This window comes from Perca fluviatilis, chromosome 9 (assembly GCF_010015445.1).
Source record: "Perca fluviatilis chromosome 9, GENO_Pfluv_1.0, whole genome shotgun sequence".
NCBI classification, from domain to species: Eukaryota; Metazoa; Chordata; class Actinopteri; order Perciformes; family Percidae; genus Perca; species Perca fluviatilis.
The window spans coordinates 33,700,471-33,725,918 of record NC_053120.1 but is presented as its reverse complement, the minus strand read 5'-3'; the positions used below and the strand labels follow the sequence as shown (position 1 = coordinate 33,725,918).

At 39.7% G+C, this 25,448-nt stretch overlaps 1 protein-coding gene and 1 long non-coding RNA gene across 2 annotated transcripts in view; one reads left to right on the top strand and one right to left on the bottom strand.

Moving 5' to 3' along the window:
- The window catches only part of LOC120566032 (inactive N-acetylated-alpha-linked acidic dipeptidase-like protein 2), a 519,707-nt gene that overhangs the window by 37,001 nt on the left and 457,258 nt on the right, over positions 1 to 25,448 (bottom strand). The window contains exon 14 of the mRNA XM_039812233.1: positions 12,338 to 12,431. Within this exon, the coding sequence (XP_039668167.1) occupies positions 12,338 to 12,431 (94 nt within the window). The remainder of the gene's footprint in view (positions 1 to 12,337; positions 12,432 to 25,448) is intronic.
- The window catches only part of LOC120566033, a 56,842-nt gene that overhangs the window by 15,195 nt on the left and 16,199 nt on the right, over positions 1 to 25,448 (top strand). The window lies entirely within an intron of this gene.

Below are 25,448 nucleotides of genomic sequence, written 5' to 3'. Positions count from 1 at the left end.
CTTTCTGATGTGACTGACAGCGTTCTCCACCACCATCATTATAATACCAAATTAGGGAGTTTCTTTGAAATAATTTTGTTCATTCCCCCCTTCAGAGTTCAGAGACTTGGAGAATATATTACAAGAAGCATCAAAACTGTTCTGGATGCTCGTAGTGGCCCAACAATTCACCCTGACCTGTTTTTTCCTTTCATTTGTCACCCATCTGTAGTTAATAGTAGTTTTTTCACATTCTGAAGTCATTAAAGTGGTCGCCTTCTCCCTTATCTCTACCTTCAATCTAATTGTACTGTATAGCTAAATGCGCTACCTTGGGATACTTCATTAAAAATGTACATCATACAATAGGATTTTAGTGACATCCAGGTGTAAGATATAATTCGTGCACATGGGCACTCACATTTACTTTGATTTCCTTAGTGTATTGTAGTAATACCCAGCACTGACAATAGCCTGTTCTACCTTTCTTTGTTACTGCTGTTGAGGACCAAAGGCAGCCCTGCTGCTGAGCACTATCACTACATTAAATTAATGGAGATTTATGTCAGATCAGACTAGACCAAAGGCAGTTTTATATAAAAAGAGAAAAGAAGGGAGAATAGAGATTTAAAAAGTTGAACAAAAGGTTTTTGGGGGTTTCAATTAGCTGGTTGTTTGATCTGAGTCCCCTCCATGACTGCCAGTCATGAATACTGCAGTGCTCACACCGGCTGTGAAGAATCCATTAAATATCACTGGTCCTCTGCCGCAGGGGGCTGCTTAAACACCCACAGCCCAGACAGACACACACACACACACACACACACACACACACACACACACACACACACACACACACACACACACACGTGCATGCATGCAAGCAAGCAAGCAAGCATTTCTACTAATACTCCCACACAGCCATTTCACATCCCCCAAATAATTCTCACTTTTTGAATAGACCCTAAAAGAACACTTGCTTCACTACCAACTCATGTGTGTTCACTTACTTAGCCATATCCACACACAGTTTACTGTACTGGCACACTCATGTTGACACCCACTAACATTCTACTCACACACACTTCTACAAATACAGGAAGGAGGCATGAACTGTAACTTTTATCAGTAAATGTATGAATGTTTGAATGTTTGAATGGCTGAATGTTTATCTAGTCACGCTTTGCCAGACCTTGCTCCACAGCGCTGTGGAGGAGGGTCTGGCTATTCCACACAGCATTCCGGGATGGGAGAAAAACGTGCTCTGGTTTATTTGCATTTCTTTAAACCAATCACAATCGGCTTGGGCGGCGCTAAGCACCGGCCGCAGCAAAATAGCCTCGGGAAGGAACTGGTTTTGGTGGAACGTGTACGTTCAAAAGTTGTTTTAGTCGTGCAACAGAAAACTCAGATTGGACAGATAGTCTAGCTAGCTGTCTGGATTTACCCTGCAGAGATCTGAGGAGAGGTTAACCATAGTCCTTAGAAATCCACCAGAGTTGAAAATGCCAACACAAAGAATGTGGAAGGTAACTGACATCAGGCCAAAAAGAGTGACATCCTGTGGAATTTTCGGTGGAAACGAAGCAATCCCAGAACTGAAACGTCATGTATAAAGACTATAGGGTGGCTGTGGTTCAGGTGGTAGAGCGGCCGCATACCAATCAGAAGGTTGGTGGTTTGAACCCATGGCCTTGCAGTCTTCATGGTAAAGTGTCGTTGGGCAAGACACTTGGGTTGATCATGCACAACAAAACAAAACAGGCAAGAATACAATGTAGTGTCACTCGGCCAAGCATGCCAAAACACTTTATGAACTTCCATATCCAATGGAAAATAATCTCAGAATGAAATAGCACTCTTGACTGATGTCAACATAAAACACAATGCTTTCCAGCCGGAGAAAGGAGTTCACTTCGCGGTGAAAACTACTTTTACCCAGGAAACACTTGTTTGTTCCTCAGGAGTGTTTTAACCACGATCTTTTTCCTAAACTCATTTTCGTGCCTAAACTTAACTGTTACCGCCGCATGACGCTCACTTTTTCCTGGCTAAACTCCACTACCACGGCCCCTGAAAGGACCGTCATCTGGTGGTGCCTTTAGCTGGCCTGCAGGAACATAATGGCGGCTAAACAACTGCCGCTGGTAGCCGCCGTCGCAGAGCTCTGTAATGACTAAATACAACCAGCAACTGCCACTCAGATTTTTATCGTTCTATGGCACTATAGACTGTTCACGTCACAGCAATTTACTTAGTATAAATACTTCTCTTTTAGGTATATAATATATGGTCTATCTAATATATGGAAATCCCCCATTTAGTAGGTATCATTCAAAGAAAAACTTTGAAATGGTAATTTATAGTTGTGGCTTTCGGAATTAGGGGCTCATACGTTTTTTCTCTAAATCTTTTGTACTTTTGTCTTGGTTAAAATTATAAGGTGTTGAAATCTTACTATCTACATGCCATTTTACCCTGCAACCACTGCCTATTAACCAACCCACACAGAATCATAACACAGGAATTATTTATCATGCCTCACTATCTGTTACCACACACAGGCTCACACATCAAAAAGTATTTATTTCACTGTCCTATTCCTCCTCCTCTTTTTTTCTATCCATCTGGTGCCTCTCTGTATTTTTAACCAGCGGAGATAAAAGCTCTCTCCCACCTGTTTTCTGGTTGAACAAAAGCGGCATGGTACGAAGCATTTAGGGTATCTACACGTTTCACAAAGTCAGATTTATAACTTTAAGACGTTTATAATGCCACCTGGAATTAAATTTAATAACCACTATAAAGAGCCCAAAATCTGGCACAAGCAGCCTCTTTTTGATTACACACAGCTGATTAAAATAGTAAAACTAAATGTAAGCATAAGGAAAATGACATTTGGAGATAAAGTGTAGGGACATGATGTCCAATTGCGTATTATAAAGCAGCTGCAATTAAAATGAAGCCTATTCCCTATAGCCACCTCATTTCATAACCCAAGGCAAAAAATGAGATGCAGCAGAACTTTGGTCCCTTTCACACCTTTTGGTAAAACTACACAATTCAAACAATTTATTTAATTGTATTTGCCTTTATTTTTTGACTCTGTGGACTATATATTACCAAATGTAAAGGAAACAGCCTGTTTTCATTTCATTTCAATCATGAGAGACTTTGTTAAAAGGTGCAAAAAATAAATAAAATGTATTCATCACATCACACAATATTGAAATGTACAGAGTCTTTGGAGATTAGACCCCATCGCTATGTAAATACTTTTCTAAGGGGTAGAAAAGCCAAGAGTAGGCATATCCCCCGATGGAGTCTAGATACTGGTGGTGGTGAAAGAGCCTGAAGACTGGATGGAAATGCAGGAGCGGTCTTCCGGAGGGGGACCTAGGATGCCATGGATGACGATGATCGGAGATGAATGGAGTGGAGGAGGGTTGCACGATTTGCCTGAAATAACAACTGATAGCAGCAGAGAGAGGAACAGATTTAAAGCAGGGATGCTATGATGTGATTGGCTCATGGAAATCATGGCCAAATGGTTGGTTTAACTGAAGAGTGAAAGCCCCAAGTCAGCTGATCAGTTTAGGAGAGAGAGAGAGAGAGAGAGAGAGAGAGGTGAATGAAAGCTTAGAAATCTTCCTGAAAGAATTTACGCTGAGCTTCATTAGTTCAAAAAGCTACGAAAAGTTAAGCACTGTAATTCGTAAGCACGGCTTCTAAAACACAAGGACTCTCAAGCCAGAGAACGGGGTTCGCTTCCTGGGAAAAATCTAAAGCCTTTCACCCAGGAAATGCATGTTCCTTAGGAGTGTTTTAATCCAAACCACGATCTTTTTTCCTAATCTTAACTAGTTGTTTTGGTGCATAATCTTAACTTTCATCGCGGCAAAACGCTCATATTTTGTGGACCAAACTTAACAGTAATGTTCGCCGAAATGACCGGCAGCTGGCGGTGCTCTGTACCCGGCTCAAAGTCACCTACTTTCGGCTAAATACGTCTACTGTCGCTGATATGACCGAGCTGTGACGGAGGTCTGTAGCCAGCGTCACCAAGCTCTGTAGCAGCTTAAACAACTAGCAACTGCCCCTCAGTGTCATGAAGCTCATAGCCAGCCGGCGTCACTAATTTCCTAGGATATCATACGTTTTGGTGTGCATACATTTTCGTACAATATCATACGGACCCGTTCATGAGAATGCTTTGAAAGAAAGCACAATCCTTTCCTTTAAGGGTGTGTTAACATGGAACACTGACAAAGTATAAGTGCATTTACACAATGATTTTTGAATAAAAAGAACAACAGATGACATTACTCCAACAGTCCCAAAGAACGGAGAGGGATAGATTATAAATCTTATAGCTAGCACCTTGAGCCACACTGCCAGTTAGGTACCTGAAGTTTACCAACCAAAAAAAAAATGTAAACTTGAGATTGACATTCTGGGCATCTGCAAAATAATATAGTACAGATGCAAAATACATACAAGTATTTAATTGACTAAAGAAAAAAGGTATAGTAAATAAAATACTTGGTTGATGTAATTTGTGCAAAGGTTTTTTACTGTATGTGTGTCAGCCCAGTGACAGACTAGCATTTATATAATGCTCTTTAAAAGATTTCAATTTCTATACTAAAGATTAATTAGCTATGTTACTATGGCTACCATCTTGAGCCACACTGCCAGTTAGGTACCTGAAGTTCACCGATCAAACATTTAAACTTGAGATTGAGAGTTCTTTCTTGATCTTTGAAACTGCAGTTGACTTCATCTGGCATCATCATTTGGTCATAAACTGAACTTTTTCAATAGTTAACAAGCTAAATTTACATGTCAGCATAGTATCACAGAGCCACTGCCATGGATGTAGACCCTCAGTCTTGCTTCCCAATGTCCCAACATTTTCTTGTGTTTGGGAAAAATTAAAGTCCCCCTCCATTCAGAAATGAGTTTTGCTTACTTTAAAATTTTTGGTAGAAGAAGAATTTTTCCAAACACAGTATTTTACACAGGGATTTTTTTTTCACAAATACCAAAACAATCTTAACTCTATAATTATGCAATCTCTATTAACAACTAACAAGCTAACTAAACTAACATACAGTACCTACAGATGTTTTCTGAGGTTGGACATCGCCATTTGCGACATCGATAGCATTTTGACCGCTGGCAAACATTCTTATGTTCGAACCCTTGTCAGATTTTTTTATGAAATGTATTTTATATTTCCAGCATGAAACATGCAAAGCAACACAAATAATATTAACATATAGCCTAGATTTTTACAGAAAATATTCAGACTTAACCCCCCATGTACGGTAATCATTAACATTTTCATAGGTCACACATTTTTTTCCCATAACTGTTACGGATTACAGCTATCTTTATTTCGTAATAAATTACGTAACGTCGGTAAACCCCAACACTGCCAGTAATCTAGATAATCATGACACAGATACAAACAGAAACACTAAGTAAATCGGTATTATATCGTATTGGTAATTAGGGGTGTAATTCTTCTTTATCGTTTGTGTTCGATGAGGTCTTCTGGCTTTGATGAAATCATCCGCACTTGTAGCACATTTTTTTATCTCACCGCTAATGGGCAAAGTTGCCAAGAAGGTGTATCTTTTATACCAATAAAGTGAAGTTTGAATTGAATTGATAGAGGGGTAGACAGTGGGGTGGGGTGGGGGGCAGACATAGGGGTACAATGAGGGAAAAAGTGATGAACAAACAGACAGAGGCTACAGGCAGGTGTCATCTCTCTCTCAGGTCATAATCTGTCCATTACTCTCAGACGGGGAAGCATTACCACTCAATCTAGGGACGGTACTTATATGCTTAGACACAGCCAGTGAACCTGTGCCACTGAAAGATTGCCTCACTGGTACAATGAATGAGACTTAAAGTTGGAGCTACAGTACCGATGATAGAGCGTCTTTTCATCTTTTCCAATCTCTGATCTTGTTGTGTAAATGATTGATAGGCATTGCTATATTGATTTTTTTTTTTTATATCTCAAGCATGAAGAATTCATTCTCTACTGTGTGCATTTTCTTATTGTAAATCAGCAACTATTGTGGCACAGAGCATGTCAAATTTGTATTCGTAATTGATTATCTATTCATCATAAGCGATTCAGAAATTTCACTCTGATACGGTATAACAAAAGTAACGTAACTTTTAGTTTATTCTACAAGGGAAGACAGCATGCAGGCCAAATGTATTAAAGCCTCTGTTTGCATCCTCTTTCACAGGTCATCTTAATATTCAAGGAGAGAGTCTTTGCACACTCTGAGACTGTGTCTGAATAAGCTGCTTTTGGTTCAGAAGGCCTGCGAGGTTGTACAGCATGCTAACTGCTGAATATTTAGCAATGTAAATTTATCCAGCATTCACTTCAGACCTTGACTAAAGTGCTGCCTTCTTACTATGCAAGTTGCACTCTGATAAATATGTTAATCGTAGCTCACACACAGAGGACCACTTTCTTAAATTTAACATGTGCCTGTATTGGCAATCTATGTCTAGCTTAAAGGGTAACTACCGTTTTTTTCAACCTGGACCCTATTTTCCTATGTTTTTTGAGGTACTGACAATCTTTGACATTGGTCCAGCAATTTCGCTGCAGTTGACAGCAGCAAAACAAGCTACAATGTAAGTTAATAGGGCAATTGTCCAGCTTGTATTTACCTTCACAAAAGTGCTTGTTTTGCTACTGACAGGCTCAAATTAATAGTCTAAGGGCCTGATTTACTAACCCTAGGGCAGTTTGCGCTGCGTCTGTTTATGCGAGTTCGGTAATAGCGCACGCTATGCTTCCACATTTTGCGTAGTATTTATCAACCCTGACACCCATCAGGCAATCAGCGTCTTTCTCCGCCCACTATACCGTAAATTGCGCTGTAGCAAAGCGGTACTTGTGCTATGATATGGCTGAGTGCAGACTGCGATATTCCCACTGCTGATGCTATGACTGTTTGAAATGATCCTGATGCCAATATTTGTAATGTAGGGAGGAGTTTAACAACTGCTGGAATGGGATGTGAACGCTGAGTGGGAGATTCAATTTCATCTTTGATTTCTTCCAGTAACTCTAATATTGCATGGCTGCTTGATCTGTAACGCTAAATGATGTTGTGTTCACTGACAAAGTGTGATTCTTGTGTTAAAAATATTTTCAGTCTCGCCTATGTCTTCGTCTTGCTCAAATTACTGTTGCCATTTCACCAGCGGCATAAAGGTCTACGAGGAAACTCGATTGCAGCTGGTTTAGACCTGCTTTTAAGAGGCGGAGAATTTCCCCGCAGAATAGAGGCCTCTTACTGACAGTCTTTGTAATTACCACGGAATATATAATTAGGCGCACTTGGCGCTTATCCTCCCACCTTTTTGGGTGGAACTCCCACTTTCCCCACGACCCTCCCACGAACACATATTGAAAGCGCAACTTGTCTCTTCTCGCTCATGTGGCAGACAATCTGCGATTCTACCCAAGTGCGCCCTGTTTGTAAATATGCCGCATCGGTTACGTCCGTCTTTGCGACCAATTAACGCCTGGAAACAGGCGCAAACTGCTTGATAAATCTAGCCCTAAGTGTCTGACAACATTATGGAGAGGACTTCTAAGGAGGTTGACCTACTGTTTAAAGAGTACAATATATATATTTTTTATATATTTTAACATAAAAACATCTGCAAAATTGCGTTTGCTAAAGCCACCAGACTCCATGTAAATAAACAATAATTTTAGCATTGTAAATTACACTTAATTCAAAGTCAACAGAAACAAAATAAAACTAGAAAAAGCCGTTTTGGGTCGTCTTTCCACTTTTCCAACCATCACAACTCTAGTTTTGGTTGACATAAACACATAGTTTACCGATTTACATGTGAAAATATGTTGGCTCTATAAACGCTAAAAGTATTGTTTTTTTAAATGGAGTCTGGTGGGTTTAGCGCTAGCGACCTTAGAGCGGTGTCTGGTAAAACAGAAAGGTCTTTAATAGGTTTTAAAAATGACTATATCTGTAGGGATCCTTTCTATAATGTTGACACTTATTAATCTAAAATAAACTTAATAATCTGAGCCTTTCAGTGGCAAAATAAAGCACTTTTAGTGGACCAAATTGATGACGCAAATTTGCCCCATAGGGTTGCATTGCAGCCCGGTCTGTGGCTGCTGGTTACAGTGTTCATGCTTAATACTGGACTAATTTCAAAAATTGTTGTTGGTCCAGGTTGAAAAAAACTGCTGTGTGAAACAGGGCCTAGACTTTTGACTTGTATGTACTATAGCCACCAAAAGCAACCGGAAGTTAAGAGACTAAACTGGAAATGGGCAGGCAGCACACTTAAATAGAGGACAGTAAATTACTGTTAGATCCTGGAGATGAGTCAGAATATTTAAATGGTTAATAAAGACAGCCATCTGTGTAGCCTATCCCTGTGTAAAATTACAATATGGAAACCTGCAAAATAATATAGTGCAGAATCAAAGTACATAAAGGTATTTAAACATAACATAATGAAACATGTGGTCGATGTAATTTTTGATAAGGTTTTCTGTGTGTCAGCCCTGTGATAGACTAGCATTTATATAATACTCTATAAAAGATTTCAACTTCTATACTAACCATTAAATAGAAGGCCTTTGAAAGGTCTGATGTCACAGAAGAAAGAGAGAAGATGTTGAACACTTGGTTTGAATTTTTACAAATGCGGAAATCAAGGTCACCGTGTTGTGAAATCATGAGAGGAGAGATCGGTAAGTTCAGCTAAACACATGAACCAGCACTAAATCATTCTTCTGGGAGAGAGTCTCGTGAAAAGACTTTGTGTGTGTAGTGGACGTGTGTGTGGTGTATTTGTGTGTATGTACATGTAAAAACATTCTACAAAAGTGTTTTTTGCCTGCCAGCAAGTTATGTGCACACCTGTGGGATCCCTTGCTTGTGTGTGTGCATAGCATGTCATTTTGCTTTCTGTGTGGACGTGTTCATATTTGTTGTAGAGGGTATTAGAGATTGATGCTCAAGCTGGCTGGCTGGACAGTGGGCATGAGTAATGCCTGCATGAAAGTCCAAAACAGGCACACACAGGCATGCACGCATGGACGCACGCACACACACACACACACACACACACACACACACACACACACACACACACACACACACACACACACACACACACACACACACACACACGGTGCATACTGCAGTGTTCTGTTCTGTGTAAAGAATCCAATACTAATTTTGTTTGCTGCACAGTGCAGAATCAAATATCACTTTCAAAAACCAAATGACTGACAAGTTGTCTGTGCAGTGAGGGATTTTTAGCAATATTCTGGGTGCATTCACTTTTGGTTTTACCTTCATATGAAGAGAAAAACTAATCTGGCATAACTGTTGACTTTGTTTGTAACTACCGTCTGATGTGTGTGTTACCTGCCCCGTTATATCTATTTTTAGCAATGCCACTGTGTTTTGAAATCTTTGGTAAGTCGAATGTTCCCATACCTGATGAAACTGACGGCCAGAGCTATGAAAACAAAACCCAAGTTGAAATAAACTGTAATTATACCTCTTGATTCTGTGAAATGGCTAATGGGGAGCAGCACAACAACCCATTAAACATATCATCTAATAAAATTGATATCAGAAACAAACAGTTTGCAAACAGTTGCCCATTTACACATCCAGTAGACAAGGAGCAATGTTAGCATTAGTTGGAGTCATGTCTGGCAAATGTAAGTCCAAAATCTAATATTCTCCTTTCAGCTCTGGTTTGGTCGAAAAACTGCTTAATGCTCTAGCTTATTGCTAACTTTGTTTGTTTGCCGTTTGGTGCTGGGAAGGTGTATCTACACACCAGCCCCTCATAACTTCTCTGACACCTCTAACAAATAAAAAGAAAATGGCCTCAAACTTAATCTCTTTTTTAGTATATCTAAACCCACCAGAACAAATTACAAAAAGCATCTTAGCTAAAAGATTAATCAACAACACGCTTACTAACAGACCACACACCACACACCCTGCCTCTGGAGATTTTGCTCTTGATGAGATCACTGTCCGATCGTTCCTATGTCTCAAACACAAATTATCAATAAAAGACAAATATTTTAATATTCAGGATTTTTTCAATGATTGATATAACTCTATACGTTTCTAATCCTACACTGGAAAATATTTCACTGCATTTTAATATTATCCCTGACCAGCCCGGTCTCATGGAAGTTCGTGTAAATGTGACGTTATTTGAATCTATTGATACGTGTCCACGGAGACGTTTTTGTCGTTTTTTACGTGGTGGAAAACACGAAAATGTGAACCAATGTATTTCAATGGGAAGCATATTTCGTGGCCACAGAACGAAATTAGGGAGTAATATATGGTCGGGGTGGTGGATGGGTCAAACAACACAGGACTTTCACGCCGGAGACCGGGGATCGCGCCCCGCGTGTGGCAGTACCTTTGTCCCGCGCGTTGCAGTTCCTTTGTTGGCGTGTCCCGCGTGTGACGGTTCCTTTCCCCGTTCTTTTTTTTTCCTAACCCCAACCGTCTCGTTATTGTGGCGTTTCATTTCCCGTGTCCCGCGTGTGACGGTTCCTTTCCCCGTTCTTTTTTTTTCCTAACCCCAACCGTCTCGTTATTGTGGCGTTTCATTTCCCGTGTCCTGCGTTCCGTTGTTTTGGCCGGCGTGTGGCGCCTCATTTCCCCGATCGCGAGTGGCGGCCCGTGACGTTGTTTTAGCCGGCGTGTGGCGCCTCATTTCCCCGATCGCGAGTGGCGGCCCGTGCGCGACCTTTTCGGCCGCCTCCCGGCGACCTTTCCCGATAAAATAACGTAACAGTTACACGTAAAAAACGAGAAAAACGTCTCCGTGAACACGTATCAATAGATTAAGAATAACGTGTACATTTACACGAACTGCCGTGAGACTGGGTTGCCCTGACAGACATGCTCAGCACAAAAAACATGAACAGAGATAAATCTTTGTCCAGGGCTTGATGGAGTGGTACTCCAGAGGACTGGTTAACCTTTAGACAGCAAAGAAACATCTGCAACAGCATGATAATGATAATATCTACTCCAAATTCTGAAAAACTATAGGATCTCTTAAGAATAAGACACAGTCACATCTCCCACCACAAATCAAACTAGAATCTGTTTTTCTCTCCTCTGTTTTTCTATTTAATAATATGTCTGCTGATTCAGCTGCACATAATTACCATTACCAGCAGAGGAAGTCCTCAATGCCTCTGTTTCTTTCTTTCTTTCTTTCTTTCTTTCTTTCTTTCTTTCTTTCTTTATTTATTTCTCTGAATGCAAATTTTCTTTCAGTTTGGTTACTACTGCAGATGTTCTCTAAGCACTGCTTAGGTTACACCCTTACCTACCTAACAAACTACAGTCATTAGATAAAGATGATTGACTGGTTGCACTCAGCTGGTTCCATACCTATCCTACAGGAAGAACTCAGATTTTTATAGCAGATGGTGCTGAGTCAAGCCCTCTTATCAGTAATGGGGTGCCACAGGGGTCTATTTTTGGTCCTTTACTATTTGCATTATACAAAAATAACATATTTTTTTCTAATCGGTATCAGTATACTAAACAGTAGCAATGTTCATTTTTATGCAAATGACCAAATTGCATATGTCCTGGGTTCCTAACAAATGCAGGTAGTAACTTATCTTCAGTTCGCCTTTAACCCTTTCCAATTATCACTTCGTAATCATATACTTGTTTTAAATACAGATAAGACCAAGGACATTGTATTTCTCTACATTCACCGCTTTCTCTGACTATCCTGCCATTACATTTTTTTTTCATACAATACAGTCATACAAATACGAATCTGACGTAACTTCATTCAAAATTCTCAGTCAACATTTGACTCACAAATGAAATATAACACAGAGGCTTTCTGTCTCACATTTAAGGCTGTGTGCATTTTCTAAACCATAAAACTATTGTTCAGTCAACTTTTAAGTCTGCACACATGCCCCACCATTACTTCAGCAGCAAAACCCTGTTTATCATAGTGCATTATGCAAACCTAGTTTCAGATACTACAGCCTATTTAAATCCACTGAACTGTGAATTGCTAACTAGTCTACTAGTTTTGTTCATTACCCCTTTTTTTTATTTTAAAGGATTATCATCTGATGTGTTTGATGACTCCTGTAATTGCTTTTAATAGCTCTTCATCAATTTTGGTTGTTTGCTTGTTATACTGCTCAATAGTAGGCTAAGACTACCTTATTAAATAAAGTTCATAACACTGCACATTATCATCACCATCACCACTAACATTTTATTATATTTAGCGTTACCTTTGAGTTTGTTTTGGACATCCAGGGCAATGTCCAGAGGGTAGAATGGCAGCACAGGATCATTGACCAAGCGGAGAATGGCTTCTGCTGTCATCTGTAGAAAACAGCCACAAGATTTGAATTAAGTTAGTTTTTATTTTTTCTCCACTGCTGCATTCATGTATCACGTCATTCCAACCTGAGCACAGAACAGAAAGTCTAATTAAGTTGTCTGTATGATATGTTTTGTGATGAAGTATGGAGGAAATGCGCAGATAAACAATTACAGTATGTAGTGCTTTATGAGTTTCAGAGATTTTTCCATCGTTGGACAACGACCCATGTTTTAAGATAAGTAACACCTGTAGATGATTTTTGAAATTTAATTTTAAGACCTGCATGCATATAAATTAACTTTTCACACAACATCAGCATATTCCCAAAGCTGTATATCCAGGCTCCAAAACCAAAAGGTAAGAGTTGAGTATAAAAGTTCCTTCTAGACCTCTTAATCTCAAAATAATCTTGACTGAAGCATCTTTTCCCTAAAATGTCAATAATGACAACTGAGCAAACTCAGTTGTTAAAGCTCCAGGAAAATGATAGTAAGTAGACCAGGGGCATATAAAATTTAAGAAATGGTATTAAAGGGTACATTTAAAGATTTAGATGCACCAACATTTTACTTAGAGCCTCTTGATAATGACTTTAATTTAGTCAAATTAAAAGTCATCACTATTGAACTGATTGATTAAGTTAGACTTTTACCCCTTTAGTGAAAACCCTCTTCAACAGAAAAACTCAACAGAAAAATTCATTTTTGTATTTGATTTGTGTGCTTTTTAGACGACAATCAAACGCTTTTATATCCGCTTTAACTTTTTCTGTCTTAGTCTTAATTGCTTTTATTGCTGCTCGAGTCTGCTCTTCTTTTACTTTTTTTGTCATGTTTTGATCTTTTGCAAAGCAATTAAAAAACATTTCTAAACAAATGCATGCATGTTTACCACAGTAACAATAATAAAAGACACCATGTCCATTTATATGCTTACACTTCTGCTGTGTGTTTTCAACACCTGTCAATTATGTGCATTTAGATTCTGATTGGTATTTAGGAAGAAGCAGCAATTCAATCAGTCAATTCATGCTGTGTCTTGAACGCTGTCGTAGGCCTCGGATCTGACTATGAAACACACCATTGTGTTCCAGATTTTGAATTGGAAATCTGAGTGTCCATGTAACATTTTGCTTTTCATACTGATTCGACAACAGCTGTCATGTTAGGGAAAAAATAAATAACTGGGACACATTTGGCTGCAGTGTGAGCAAACATTTATGGATTTCCTTGCTTGTGCTGGCACCCCATACTGAGATGCATAGTCCAAATCACAGAGTGTCTGTCTGGCTCTGCTCTCACAGTGAAGTGTCTGTCATCTTGATGCAAACAGTGCCACTGATGTGGCCACTCTCTTAGCAGGTAGAGGACTTGGCATAGCTTCAGCTTTGGATTTTTATTTGAGTATAAAATCGCTGCAGCTCGCTGTTCTAACCAACTACTCTGCTGGGATTATTGATGTATTGATCCCCCTGTTCCACACCTAGACTGTATCAATCTCACAGGAAATACACCCCTCGCTGTACTGCAAGAAAATCGTATTTCTCAGTGCCACACTATAATTGGAATAACCTTTATCAGCCAAGGACATAACATGCATGATTTACCCTGAGCTCCATTCATTTCCACATTACAAAGATTCAGCGTGCTACAAGATAGAGCTTCTTCTTTTGCACTTCTATCCTCTGTATTTTCTCTCGTATTAATTTCTGATTTGTTGTAATGTTTTTCTTTAATCAAATTATTGTTTGTTTCATTCATTTCATTTTTTGCCTTATTGGACAGATGATAGTAGAGAGGCAGACAGGAAACAAGGAGACAAAGAGGGTGCTACAGCATGCTATAAAGTGACAGCATTGCACTCCAGTGTCCCTTGGTACCACTGACAATAACTATACTGTAATGTTAATCAATAAATAATATCTTACTTCAGTTCCAACAGCCAGGGAATGATTTAGTGGGATGTTTATTCTCTGCAACAGAGACCTAATTAACTTGCCATAGTCGAGCAATTAAAGAAAAAAGAAAAAAGTTTCGGTCCTGTTGCTAACCAACGACAGCTATCAGACGTCAGTAAACCACTGCCATGGGAAACGCCAAGTCAGAAATGCCCAATGTCAAAAGCTTGAAGCTTAGTAGCAGTTTCCACAAACACATTATGTCCAACTGCTTTATCCTCCTCCTACCATTATTTCTTACACAAAAAAATTGTTAAACTTTAAATTTGGGTCTCTTATATCTTATGCTATATTTTGTTTATAGTATTTAATATATTTTTTGCATTATGTAAAGAACAATTAATTCCTTGTGTCTAAAACTGGCCTTCCTTAAAAAAAACAAAAAAACACAGTAGGGCCTTTTGCTCCACAACCGAAGAACGGAAGAGAAAGTAAAGGTCAGTTGTGCAATATGTCTGTTTGTGTGTTTTTTTGTTTTTTTTTTTTTTTTTTTTGTGTGTGTGTGTGTGTGTGTGTGTGTGTGTGTGTTCCAGTTGACCTGATTCATTCCTGGCCAGCGAGCCTCAAGTCTGTCTCCAGTTGAGCAGACTCTTGGATGATAACCTTAGTACCCAGTTCATCCACTCAGCGGCACACATCACGCATACGTACACACACACATTCGAGGCCCTCAGGTAGAAAGTGTTGGAGGTCAGCCTGACCAAGACTGAGAGTGAAAGGCAGACTGCCAGCAGCCTAACTACAGGGTCGGGTGAGGGAAACAGACACAACACTCACTCAGGCCTTCACAGATGTAGCTTGCAAACATAAATATATCATTTCCAGATAAATTTGTAATATCTTGGTGTAATTACTGTAAATAATTGAAGCCATGGTGGAGATGACAGGGGGCCTCTGCCTTATACCAGCAGCGCTCACGTCTATTATGTGATCTAATGTATTTTCCCCTTTCATGAAGATTTCTAACTGATTTCTAATTTTCCAGTTTTTCCCCTTCACAATGTGAAGTACGGAGTGGTCTGTATAGAGAGGCCAAGGGACAAGTAATTCTGGTTTGGTGCTTATCAGGTCCAACAGTGCCAATATGTAGCAATGTTGGCTCATAGCTGCTGAATTGTGACACAAAAGCATTTTTTCCTGGTCATATCTATGAATCAAACACAGATTTACTCTGTATTGGATTGTACTCTTTAATTTTATAAAGCTGCACTAATCACAATTTTTTTTATGAAATTGCTTAATGCAATGTGAATCTAGAGAAATCAGAGCTAAAAGAGAGTAGTATAACATTTGCTAGATGGCAAGAAACAAGACTGAATGCACCTGCTTTACCAACTTAGCTAACCCAGCCACTAAGTTAGCACTGTTTGAGAGCTCTGTGTTATGACAACTTGACATTAACCTAGATAACATAACCTGTCATAAATATGTCATAGCAGGACAAATTATCAAACTTAAAAGATACTTTTTAGCTATATGTGTTAACATTACATTAAACTGGGTTTTGCATTGGCTGTCATGATACCATTACATTTGTGTCATGAATAATTAAAGTGAAACAATTTGAACTTCTCAAAAAGATGTCATAAAGTTTGATTACACTGTCAAATGCTTTTATAATGGTGTCATGAATAATTCCCTTGACCTCAAGTAAAGTGGAACCATTTGGACTTGTCATTTGGGTTGTCATAAATGTTATAAGTTTGACGACAGTGAATACAGTACCGATGTGATTTATGGGGTTTTGGACAGATAGCTTTAGGCTACTTGTTGCTAAAGTAACAGCTGTAACTGCAGCCAACTATGATTAGCCGCCATTACAGTAGCTAGTTGGCTGTACGTTCAGCCCTTTGGTGCCAGGAGCCAAACCCGGAAAGGAACCATTTCAGTATTGTATTCCCTGTCTTCAAAATAGACTCCTCCGTCAGTCTTGGAGGCTGTATTCGATCGCGGTCCGTTGACTTTGGCCGTGTTCACTGGGAGGTCGCAGTCACGGCAGAGTCAGCTAAATCGCTAGCATGGTGGGTGGGTAACGCACATGCAGCGTACTTAGCTGCTATAAATGCCAACTAATATCTGCAAATCCCTTCGTGGCGAAAAAGTAAATATGCAGAATCAAATATAGCACTCTGCTAGCTGTTTATGGTTAAAAGAGCTCCCAGCGAACAAGGCTGGACGGGACCAAACACAGCTTCCGAGACTGACGGAGAAGGACAGTTTGACGACAGAGAATATGTTACCGAATAGGGTTGGGCATCGTTTTGATTTTAACAATTCTGATTCCAGTTCCAATTCTTCCTTTCGATTCCAGGTTTTATCAATTCTCGATTTCAATTCTTTGAGGGGTGGAGTTGAAATGGGTCACATGCTTATTTCACAGATAAGAGGAACATTTTATTTTGATTCAATGGTGATTTACAGTTTTTACTGGGCTAGTTCAACGTTAAATAAAGCCACACTTTAAAGCGCCGCTTAATGTGCTCCATGGCTGCAACACAACTAGTGGATGTACGGTGGCCACTACGGATCCAAAACTTCCGCGTGTGAAATATTGGTACGGATGATCGGATTTGAAACCAAATTTTCCAAACAGTTCCAATAAAAAAAACTATTCCATTGGAATCGCAATTTTTGAAACTATTCCAAGTTGGAACCGGTTGTCAATGCCTAATCCTAGTACCGAAATGGTTACTTTCCAGGTTTGGCTCCTGATGCTATCAGGTCCTACTGCTTTTTTGGGGTTCACTTGTTTGAAAGCCCCCCTGACGTCATGCTCAGAAAGGGAGATGGATGTGAGAGGTGCACCCATCCATTAACCTCTGCATCAGCTGCTTTTGCTTGTTGGCTGCCGACTGCCTCAAAGTGAGCATAAAATGTGTTTAACTCACTTGCTAGAGGCCCATCAGCACTTGAGAAGTAGGGTGTGGGCTTGTAATCTGTCACAGCATGCAAGGAATTGTACACATCCTTAAATTGTAGTTCCACTTTCTTCTCGTAGTTCCTTTTTTTCCGCTACAGGCACCATTCACAACAATACACACACATGTATACAACAAGGCTACCATACTAGCTGCTCATCATGTAAACATTCACAGCAATTTGTGAATGTAGGGTTCTGTATCTTGCCCAAGGACATTTCAACATGTAGACGGCAGGGGCCAGGGATTGAACCACCGACGTTCCAATTAGTAGACGACCGCTCTGCCTCCTGAGACACATAACAAACACTAGTAACCTTTTTAAATCGTCTTTCTTATGGTTTAGAACTCAAAATTTGGGACCTTGATCAGAATTTAAAGTATGGTTCTGTGATAGTGAACTGTTTGGCCACGAGGATGGACCAGTTGGGGATTAAAGACCAAAACTGGAAAGATATATTATGCTTGCACACCTCTGTGCCTATATGATATCTGGCATCTTACTTAATCTACCTAAGCAGCTGTCCCTATATAACACTTCTTTGCTAGTATTTTGAAAATGGCCTACAGTGTACAGATCTGTTCTGCACCTTTCCACGCTGTTGTCACTTCCACTGAAATCAATCTGGCAGGGGAAAGATTAGAGCATTGATTTGAGGCTGGTGAGTAATACTACTGCAGAAAGCATACATCAAAAGCCTGTAATGTGGTGGGACAGAAAAGGCCGTTGATTTCTTATTTATGGCCTTATTTCTGGATCGTCTCTTTCCAAGGCAGAGGAGTCAGAAGGAGAGAAAGAGAGCGAGGCAGTGAGAGGGGAGGGGGAGAGCTGGCGAGAGATATTGATGGAGGAAGAAAGGCAGAAAAGAGGCTGTGACATAACAGAAAGGAAAAGACAATCCAAACTAAAGAACAGACAGTTGGAGTGGAAGGTAGAACAAACTAGCCTGAGCATCGTTTCTAATGTTTCCTCTTTTCTTCTCCTCCTTTCCTGTTATGACCTTCCCTCTCCTCATCTGACCTTTTAGTACCATCTGTCTCAGTGGCATCTCAGGGATTAACATCATTCAGCTGTTGTCTCTATCTCTTTGAACTCGCCTGGCATAGAGGAAGGAAAGGACAGGAATCTTTAATTGTATGCACATATTCATATTAATGTGACTATTATTGCCACTGTTCATCACATCCCCAACCGGCACCGTCAGACACCGCCTACCAAGAGCCTGAGTCCGTCCGAGGTTTCTTCCCAAGAGGGAGTTTTTCCTCGCCACTGTCGCACTGCTTGCTCTTGAGGGAATTACTGTAATTGTTGGTGCTTTGTAAATTATAGAGTGTGGTCTAGACCTACTCTATCTGTAAAGTGTCTCGAGATAACTTGTGTTATGATTTGATACTATAAATAAAATTGAATTGAATTGAATATTCATCTGGTCAAGGGTGAAATGTCATAACCAAGCTTATTGACCGACCCTGGGTCAAACATCAAGACCCACCGTGACCACCCCGCCCCAAGCTCTGGAACAGCTCTACTGTACACAGTGGGTTGGCCAATATTATGCAATTGCGTAAAAAAAAGCAATATTTCATTGATATATGTGTGTCACTTTAGTGTGTCAAGTTTGATTTTTATAAACTTGTAAAGCATGCTGCCCACTATACAACAATAAAGAACAAATTAATTACTTAGTAGTTTTAGTGTAAGCTCAAGTCAGAAACCAAATATTATTTTACACCTGGGCCTTCAGTACCACAGCAACCACCTTTGAATAACCTCACCATGACACTTGGGCATTATCGTGTGGAATAAAGTGATTTAACACAAGGTTCAACACGTAGAGAGTTTTAATACACTATTGCAGAGACATGAATACACGGTGACTGAAGCCATTACTTTCATGCTGTATACATGATGCTGCATCACATATAATCCAAATTGTAAATGTAATTACCAAAGAAACAAAAAGAAACCCACAATGGCCAGTCACATTAACTCATACAAAGCAATCAAAAACACAAATAACACAATAGGAATCAACAGGCTTCCCAAGACACTCTTGCAAATTTCAGCCAAGCTGCTGGGGCTCAACACACATACCACCACGCACACACAAAGACACAGCGGCCACTGAAACTGCTCATCATTCACACCAGCAGCAACAATCTAAAGCAAGCAGTAATAGCTAGTAAAATCATTTCACTACAATGCAGAAAAATCCATTAAACTTACCAAAGCTGCTCATTTGAGGACAAGTATATCCTTCTTTCTTTTATTAACTTTACATCTAAAACTCTAAATGAACTTGAACTAACGTTACTGCTACGGTTATGTGATGCTAGCTAGTTATGCTTCAGTTGGCTAAATGGTCCGAAAAATAGGTGGCTGGGCCATATAGAATGCTCCGGCCTGTCAAAGAATATGCCCAACAGGGCAAACTCGAAATTTGATTGGCTAAAGAATATGACAATTGACAACATTGTCCCTATTTGCTTAAACAGCAGAGGGATTCACTTGGAATTCTAAAGGCCTTAAATGCTCTAACTTATGAGATACACTGGAAGCACTACAACTGAGGGAGACACTAGCAATGAAATTACGGTAAGAGATTTGTGGGAACGGACTTTGTAAAATACATATGAAATTAATAAAAAAAAATATATATATATATATATATATATATATATATATATATATATATATATATATATATATATAATTAGAAAGTATACATTTTTTGATTCTGACAATTTCTTGGCCAGCAGAGAAGGCCTTACTGGCCCTGACGGCCCACCTTGGTTCCAAGCAGGCCACAGCAGATTCACCTCTCAATAGCTATCCAACGGATTCACTAGGTTGTTGGTGTTAGGTATGTGTGTGTCTTGTCCACATAACCACCACCAGTGTCGAGGTGTGTCTTCCTTAAGGGGAATCTTGAAATGGCTGCAATTTACAGGCTCTTAGACCTTTAAAGGGGCTGTACTTGATAGTCATTTAAAAAAATGGTCTGGGATTTACCTCGCACAAAACCCTCACATGCACAAACATGCGCGTGTGGAGGAACAAAGAAGCTCAGATTACAACACAAACTGAGGGAGTGTGACAAATTCTCTGCTCAGGATGCCAGTACTCCACTATGTCTTTGCATATCAAATATTTGTTTGTTTACTATATTAATGTTCCTGAAATGTTATATTTGTTGGACTGGAACATTGTTACATACATTTTTAATATGTTGACATGATGAAAAAATACCTCCCACTCAGTTGACCTATGCCCAAATGATCTTTGTGTTCAACACAGTGATTGTGTTGGATTCGAGTGTGGATGCTGTGATTCCATATGGTCAGGTTAGCCCAAGGTTATATCAACTGCAGTATGTGTGAAAACCATGTGATGACTTGGTACTTTATTTCCTTTTAATTCAGTTACATTTCAAAAAGCAAAATTAAAAATCATTCAACATGTATAAATAGAAGCCAACAGTCATTTCATTCATTGACCTAAAATAAGGTGTACATTTTGTTTTTTACTTTCGGGGACTGTAGCTTTCAGTCTTGGAAGATAGTATATAGTGAAATTTTGTCCTTGGACATCCCTAACCATCATCTAAATTTGATTGCAAGTTAAAGCAACATTGCATATTTATTTTATAATATAATAAAAGCTTCAAAATCAATTTAATGCTACACTGTCTTGTAATAGGGAGAATGGTGCCTCTGTCATTCCCACTCTGCGGCCCGATCGCCTGTTCTCGCACTATGTAACTTTTGCTTACGGGTAAGATCTTCCGGGAGAAGTGCGTAACACTTTAAGGCACTAAGTCACTCACCACCACTGAGTTTGGTAAAACTGGATCATATTTCATGGAAATATTTCCTCTGGTATTCCCTTCGATGTCCTCCGGTTGCTCAGCCTCAGCTCAGTGATTTACAGAGTTTCCTGATTGACAGAAAGCTTTATGCCTACCATACACTAGAAAAGTGTAAACAATCTCACAATCTCACATCTAAAGGCAATCATCTCACATTAAACATTAAGGACTGTCATAATATGTAAAGAATAGGGATCTTGCAGGGTCACAAATTGCAAGACTACAACTAGATTTGTTTTAAAAAATGTAACCAAGCTAGCTAACTACCGCTAGCGTTAGCTGGTAACTTAAGGGCAACCATAAACAACACTGGCTCTAGCCGTTTGCTGCTTACTGTTTGGTGCTGGAGGGAGCGCACCCATTGGTTGTTGACAATGTTCACATGATTTAACTTCAATACCAAGACTTGAAACCTACAATAATATCAAACACGTTTTTATTTTATTCAAGAAATAAAAATGCTGCAATACTGATGCCGAGTTGGCCATCTTGCTGTTGGACTAGTAAGTAATGTTAGCTGGCTTGTAGTCTCGCATTCCCAGACCTTCCTCCACAGCGCTGCGGAGGAAGGTCTAATCCACACAACATTCCCGGATGGGAGAAAAACACTAGTTTATTGGCATTTCTTTAAACCAAACCAAATCACAATCATCTTAGGCGGTGCTATGTGCCAGTCGGAGCAACGGTACCTCTGTAAAATAGCCTCGGGAAGGAACTTGTTTTGGTGGAACGTGTATGTTCAAAAGTTGTTTTAGTCGTGCAACAGAAAACTCAGGTTGGACAGATAGTGTAGCTAGCTGTCTGGATTTACCCTGCAGAGATCTGAGGAGCAGTTAACCATAGTCCTCATAAATCCACCGGAGTTTTCAATGGCAACACAAAGAAAGTGGAAGGTAATGGACATCCGGACGAAATTCCGGCGGAATTCCGGCGGCAACAATCTAAAAAATGAAAAAAATGAAACGTCGATATAGCCCAGCTGGCTTGCTATGTCTTGTATTGTTGCATTTTCTGCTGTGTTAGCAAAGTTTGTGACTCGCTAGTTTTTGATCATGTAATTACAGTTATTGTAATCATAACAAATACACGTGTACAGCTGTCCACAGCGGCGCATAAGTGTATTGCACTCAAACTTTAAGAGGGCCAAATATAAAACAATACCAATTCTTACACAGTAAGTATGGAAAACATTTGCAACACTATTATAATCTAACTCAATATTCTCCTTGTCTTTCATATTCATCACAAACTCTAGGGTCTTGTTGAGCTATTGACTATCTTGCCCTTTTTCAACCCATAAGTTCCAGGAACTCAAAGTCCCTTTTGTGCATTCCTGTTTGCACTTTAACCATCTGAATAACTGTAAAGGTTAGGCAAATTAGTTATGTAATGAATGAAGAATGGCAGCCTGCAATATTTATGTGGCCATGGCTCAGTGGTAGAGTGGTTGCATGCCAATCAGAAGGTTGGTGGTTCAAACCTGCAGTCCCATGTTGAAGTGTCCTTGGGCATGACACTGAACCCTGACTTCTCAAAAGGGCTTTGAGTAGTCTTTAAGACTAGAAAAGCGCAATATAAATACAGTCCATTTATGTTGCTACCAAAGCAACACAGTACAGAAAATAAGCACAGCAGAGATGACAGGTATAGGTCCAACCTCCATATATCTTTAATTGTTACAATTACTGCTGAAAATGATAACAGAAATTCGGTCTGTAGGAATCAGACGCTTTGTAATTTTGTATTACAAAAGTCTGTGAGACAAGCTTAGTGAATGATTGGAAAAAGTAGACGCCAGAGTACAATTTCAATTCCAATCTATGTTGAAATCAATTAAATTTTTACGGTCAGAGAAGCTAAGAAGTTAAATGTAAATGATCTATCCAAGAATCTTTAACTTCTGTTTAACTAGTTTTGTTGCATGTCATTTCTGCCAGTTAGTACTGTAAGAATGTTTTTCAAAGATTGCATGGTACTGTATGTTTGTACTCCATACATGTAATCATGGTCTCATATCAATAATATCTTTATCTGAAAATACAAAAAGTAAGACACATTTCGTACAAAATGCCGAAACAACAGAGGTACATTTTTGTATTTAGTGTGGCACATGCAGACGTGGAAAAGGAGACTAAAAGGGCCAGAAACACAAGGAAAGGTAAAAAGCTCATGAAAATGTTCTTGCCTTGGTGAAGGGCTATCTGTCCACGCATTTGTCCTTTTCCTTACAGTCCTGAGCCTCTGTAGCCAAATATACAGTCATTTTGTATATTCAAGAGGTTGGAAACAAAGGAACAAATCCTGCACTCTGCTCTTGCTATAGCATCCCCGGTTATTTACAAAAAAAACTAACGTTTCGGTCCCTCCGGACCTTCACCAAGAGTATTTCAAACGACAAACACAATCGGGCATAAATACATCTCGCCCCTCCCATTCTGTGTCCCCAGGTGTGGGAAAATCGTCATTTATCAATGGGAGTATCTTTCAATCAACACACGTGTCACTTGTGCCGCATTTGACACTCATACAGGCAATCAACAACAATTTCATATCCATATCAGGACTATACAGTGACTCAAAAATGTTTTAACTTGTTGCCACTTAATCTCTAACAATACTTGGATTCATGTTTCCATATGGGCAAATACACATATTCATTCTGTTTTAATTGTCATAATACATATCCATTTCTTATATATTATGAAATGGTATATTTAAGAGGGGACAGAATGAAAGAGAACGGGGACACTTGTATCTAATATTATGATAATGTTTTATGTGGGAAGAAAAGATGAAGGAAAGACCTTTAGTGAAATACTATACTACTACCACTTCTTTGATACTACACAAATATAAGAATCATTCAGATATATTCATATTTTCTTTTAATTTTGACAAAAGTGGAGAAGCCTGAAAAATTGAGTGAATCAAGGGCATGTTGAGTGGTTAGTACTTCAGACAGCAGAGGGCTCTCCTGTGACATGCTTAGCTTTTCTCTCTCTCTCTCTGTCCCCCAAACACACTGGGAAGCTATCATGTATTCTTAGTGACGCACAACTGACAGAGCCTCTCAGCCAACTCCTGTCCTCTCCAGATTGGTAGCATCATTTGCAGCGCCGGTCTACATAAATACATGCATGTAGACATCCAGAGTAGCAGCGTTAACTTCAGGGCAGTGCAGCACTTCAAACAGACACATCAACACACATCCCCACAGGCACATGTACACAGACGAAGCAGGCAAGAAAAACGAAATCATGATGGTCAGACGGGTGGATGGAACAGGCAGAGCAGGTGACGGAGATCATTTTCCCTTTCTCTCGCAGTGAAGTGGTAATTCCGTCTGAGTCTGCTATCTCATTCGCCTGCCTGGCTGTTTTCCCCCCCGAGTCCCTTGGAGAGATGGAGAGATTCTCCTCTGATTCAGGACGCCCAGTTCTCTGGGCCAAAAAAGGCCTCATGAATAAACCATAAATTATGTAGTTAAGTTATGCAACGACAGCACATGAATAGATGCAGCATGGTAAAGTACAGTAGGAGTGGTAGTTCAGTTTTCATTTTCAAGTTGTGCTCAAAACAATGAACAAACATTACAGTACATATGTATAGCTTCTAAAGTGGTAACATTTCACATAGGTACAGTAAATGTCTGCTCCTACTGTCATCACTGATTGAGGTTACCGGAAGCCATATCATATCCCCCCCTCATCCCCTGCATGAAAAGCTACTGCAGCTAAACTTGCATGAACTCAAACAGGGGGGCAGCTGGATGATACTCTCATTTCATTCATCTAAATTGCATGTTTGATGCTTTCATATCTTAACAATTTGAGCAACGGTGCCTCTGCAAAATAGCCTCGGGAAGGAACTTGTTTTGGTGGCACGTATGTTCGTTCAAAAGTTGTTTTAGTTGTACAACAGACAACTCAGACTGCAGATAGTCTAGCTAGCTGTCTGGATTTACCCTGCAGAGATCTGAGGAGCAGTTAACCATAGTCCTCTATTCCAGTCCACCAGAGTTTTGAATGGCAACACAAAGAAAGCGGAAGGTAACGGACATCTGGCCGAAAATTAGAGTCATCTGGCGGAATTTCTGGGGGCTCCTGAACAATCCCGGAAATGAAACGTCACCTAATTTGGCTAACATTAAGTTGGAGACCTAATTTACCTGTTGGGCCACAGACTAAAGAAGTGACACCCCCCAAAACTAGGAGTCAATCATAACGGCGGTTACACACTGTCACACTGACACACACAGGTACGGCTGAACAG